The 4,451-nt window shown below is 33.3% G+C and overlaps 1 protein-coding gene across 1 annotated transcript in view; it reads left to right on the top strand.

The window, feature by feature from the left end:
- Window positions 1–252: 252 nt before the first annotated feature.
- LOC106472054 (caspase-2-like) overlaps window positions 253–4,451 on the top strand; it is a 9,257-nt gene continuing 5,058 nt past the window's right edge. Inside the window, exons 1-3 of the mRNA XM_022400664.1 lie at window positions 253–417; window positions 823–1,042; window positions 3,501–3,653. Coding sequence (XP_022256372.1) covers window positions 256–417; window positions 823–1,042; window positions 3,501–3,653 — 535 coding nt within the window. The 5' untranslated portion in view covers window positions 253–255. The remainder of the gene's footprint in view (window positions 418–822; window positions 1,043–3,500; window positions 3,654–4,451) is intronic.

The following is a 4,451-nucleotide window of genomic DNA, read 5'->3' as shown; positions in this document are numbered from 1 at the left end:
AATTAAGTTATCACTATCTTGTAAGAGTAGTATCTTAGATTCTATTTGAGTGTATGGTGGTTCGAGATCTAGCAGGAAATCTCTTTAAAATCATTATCATCAATAAAAAAAAACATTATAAATGTTTAAATCTTTTTAGTTTAAATGCTATTAAATAAAATTTCATCAAAGTCTAAGAACAAATGAGTGGTCACTATAATGTTCTTTAGTGAGTAATAATCTCTCTTTTTTTTTTTCTTTATCTAGTATTACAAAATGTCCTCACGACCACGAGGATACTGTTTGATCATCAACAATGTTTTATTCCAAAACATTCTTCCTGAAAGGTTTGGATCTTATGAAGATGCAAGGAAACTTGATGTTGTCTTTCATGAGCTCGGTTATGAGGTGATCTTTCGGTCAGATCAGACAGCACAGGTGAGAGAGTGGCCTAGTAAGATCGTCATTGTAGTTCTTTCTAGTGGAAAACCATCCAGAAAATTGAAGTAGTATCTCTTTTTAATATCTTGAAAGTGTTGCTCTGTGTGTTACCTAAAATTAGCACAGCTGCCACTATCTTATGTGTCTGAATCACTTCTTCAAAAGCAGTGTGTATTACTTTGAAATAGTATTGTTAAAAAAAGTATGTTAAAGAGTTAACAAGGTAAATTAAGTACTTGATACTCATCAGTATAAAAATAGTTATTTGTTTTAATTGCTCACAAATTAATTTGTACACTTTTCTTATTTTTGCTTTATGGATAGAGATATGAGTGATTTACTTTATTTCATTTACTTGCATATTGAAATAAATCAGAAGTATTTTATCTGTATTTAATATAGGAAATCCTTGGCCTTACGAAGAAGTTTTCAGAAAAACCAGAGCATGAGGAAGTAGATTCCTGTGTAGTGATCATATTAAGTCATGGGGATTATAATATTATTTATGGATCAGATGCAGAAAAAGTTCAGCTAGACACAATACTAAACTTTTTTAACAATGATAATTGTCAACGACTACGTGGGAAACCCAAGATGTTTTTCATTCAGGCCTGTCAAGGAGGTAAGCATGTTTATTTCAGCATTTATGTAGTTTAGGGTATACTTTGAAGTTGAGTTAAAATTGCTCCATGTATCAGGTAAATACTTTATATTGTAGGGAAAACAAGATAAAATACCTTATATCATAAAAGACAAATCTAGATAACCTTTATAGTAACTGATATGAATAACATTTCAATTTGCAACTAAAGAAATTTGTTTTTTGAAATTGATGCATTTCCATTTAATGGTTATATTAAGTTAATGTGTTTTATATGTATGTGTTATGACAGATTAGATCTAGGTGTGTTTTTTACTCTGGTTCATGTGTGGTTAATGATGGTTTTTAAGGGATGATAAACAGATTAGCTTAAGGAATCCTCACTTTCATGTCCTTTGATTAGTCATAACCTCTTTCTTGTCTAGTGTTACAAAAGGTCATCACAGCTACATACGTATTGTTGAACATCAACAATCATTTTCTCTTTTTCATTTGTTAAAACATGCACACTTTTCTGAAGGAAGCCAGTATTACCAAAATATTGTTATAGCAGTTATTTAATGTATTTTGTTACTTTATCTGTTTTATATTCTTAATCTGTTTAATTGACAACATATCTTTAGGCTTATATTTTAAATTGTTCTACAAACAGTCTGGTACTGCAAGCTTTAAATGTGAGAATAAAATATATTTGTCATTGGGAGCTTCAAAACTTATTCTTGAGCACTTTACTACAATTATTAAATGTAAAAGGTTCAGAGGAGGACTACTAGGATGATACCTGGGATGGAAAGGTTGTCACAAAAAAATGGTTAAGATCTCTGCAATTGTTCTCTTGAAAAAGAGGATAATTAGAGGGGACCTGGTTGAGGTGTTTAAGATTGTTAAAGGAATTGATATATGTTGACACATCTTTTATGTACTTAATGATGAGAATGGTAGGACTAGGGCAGAATTCTTCTTCAGCTGAGATGCCTTGATGTTACTGACAGGGTAGGTGGCCTTTCGACCAGATGTGGTGAAAGCAGTAAATGTAAGGGAAGAAGGCTTGATACATATTTAAATAAGGACTGACATTGAGTTTTTTTATAATAGTTTAATTTAATGGATTGCTCAACTGAGGCGTAGAACTTTCTACAAACTACAAGATGTTATAAAGTAACAATACTCACCTAAAGCAACGAGAAAAACTCAAGGTTTGAGTAACGTGACGTCAATTCACAACAGTTGAACTACACAACAAATGATTCCTAAACAGTTACATAAGCAAACCTGCAATAACTATCACTTCTAAAAATAACTTACTTTAACATTTGTGCTTTGTTACTATCTAAATCATAACTCTTGTATTAAACTTAAAGGAACCATTTATGTATATCTAACAGTCATCAAACCTGGTATGTATTGAAGAGTGACATGGAAGTGGTCATTGTTTGGACCTGACTGTCCTGTGTCACTCATGAGGCATCTGAGTTGTTCCTTGTGTTCACCTATAGTTTCTGGACTTCTAGATTGATTGTCATGAAACCTGACATGTACCCTTAGGGCTCCATGTAGAATGAAATGGGTGGTTGTGCTTGGATGTATGTAACCTTCAGAGGGGGGGGGGTCTTTGTCTTCCCCGTGTGTTGAATGAGTACATAATTTGGTTTTACATGAAGCATGGTGATCTTGTTGACACATAATGTCCAATCATTACAGTTATTGGATTACACTTGTGAAGTAATTGCCATGTTACAATTATCTTTGACGTTGTTCAAAGAAGTTATACAATTTGGGTCACTGAAGCATCTATTAATCAGGCTCTTACAGTCTGTCCACTTAGAAATTCAATTAAGTCACACTTCTTTCCTGTGTTGCTTTGTTTATTAATCAGATTCTTGCAACCTGTCTTCTTAGAAAATACTTATTAATTAGGCTTCTATGATCTGCTCACTTAGAAAATCAGTTAAGTTGGACTTCTTTCCCATATTGCTTGATAACTAATGTAGAATAGAGGTTATATATATACTTAAACTATTTATACATTACAGATCACCTGTCTGAGAGTTCATGGGGGGGGGGACTAATTAACTTAGGATCTGGTTCATTGAACATTTGAGGACGAATCTGTTTATAACTCTGACAATGGAATTTATCAACAATTGGCATTCCACACTATAAACACAACAACAATAATCAAGATAACGCCTTTAATATAATGTAAACATATCTACAAAGATTGGGCAAAAAATAGAAACACCTGCTTAAAGATGTACCCCTATCTTGACTATTGTTGTTGTATTTATAGTGTGGAATGCCAATTGTTGATAAATTCCATTGTCAGAGTTATAAACAGAGATTAGATTGACTACTTTATATATGTTGTGATTGTTAAATAGGTATGATCAGAGATAATGAATCTGGAATTGAGTATGTTTAAGCATACAAACATTTATCATATAACATTTATTTATTTTTATATTTATTTTTATTGTAGACAACTATGACAGAGGAGTTTCTATATGTTGTAAAGCTGACTCCAAGCCATATATTCAGCAAATAATTCAAAATGCATCACAGCCTATTATGTCTGCTTCATCTTGTTTACAAACCTGGTCTGATATGTTGATTTCACACTCTACTTTACCTGGTAAGCTATACTGATTTGACACTCGTATCTAGACCTGGTTAGCTATGTTGACATGACAATAAAATAGACCCGGTAAGCTATGTTGACGTGACACTAAACTAGACCCAGTAAGCTATGTTGACGTGACACTAAACTAGACCCGGTAAGCTATGTTGACGTGACACTAAACTAGACCTAGTAAGCTATGTTGACGTGACACTAAACTAGACCCGGTAAGCTATGTTGACGTGACACTAAACTAGACTCGGTAAGCTATGTTGACTTGACACTAAACTAGACCCGGTAAGCTATGTTGACGTGACACTAAACTAGACCCGGTAAGCTATGTTGACGTGACACTAAACTAGAACTGGTAAGCTATGTTGACGTTACACTACACTAGACCCGGTAAGCTATGTTGACGTGACACTAAACTAGAACTGGTAAGCTATGTTGACGTTACACTACACTAGACCCGGTAAGCTATGTTGGCGTGACACTAAACTAGACCCGGTAAGCTATGTTGATGTGACACTAAACTAGACCTGGTAAGCTATGTTGATGTGACACTAAACTAGACCTTGTAAGCTATGTTGATGTGACATTAAACTAGACCTGGTAAGCATTAGAATTTTTACTTCTCGGGAAGGAAAATGCTATACTTATTATTGTCACTTGTATATTAGAACTCTAGTTGTATATTATAATATCAATTTCGGCTAAAAACATATTATTTGACTCAATTAGTAAGGAATCCCATATATATATATATATATATATATATGTGTGTGTGTGTGTGTGTGTGTGTGTGTGTGTGTG

This window comes from Limulus polyphemus, unplaced genomic scaffold (genome assembly GCF_000517525.1).
Source record: "Limulus polyphemus unplaced genomic scaffold, Limulus_polyphemus-2.1.2 Scaffold5051, whole genome shotgun sequence".
Taxonomy (NCBI): domain Eukaryota; kingdom Metazoa; phylum Arthropoda; class Merostomata; order Xiphosura; family Limulidae; genus Limulus; species Limulus polyphemus.
This window is presented reverse-complemented; position numbering and strand designations above follow the sequence as displayed.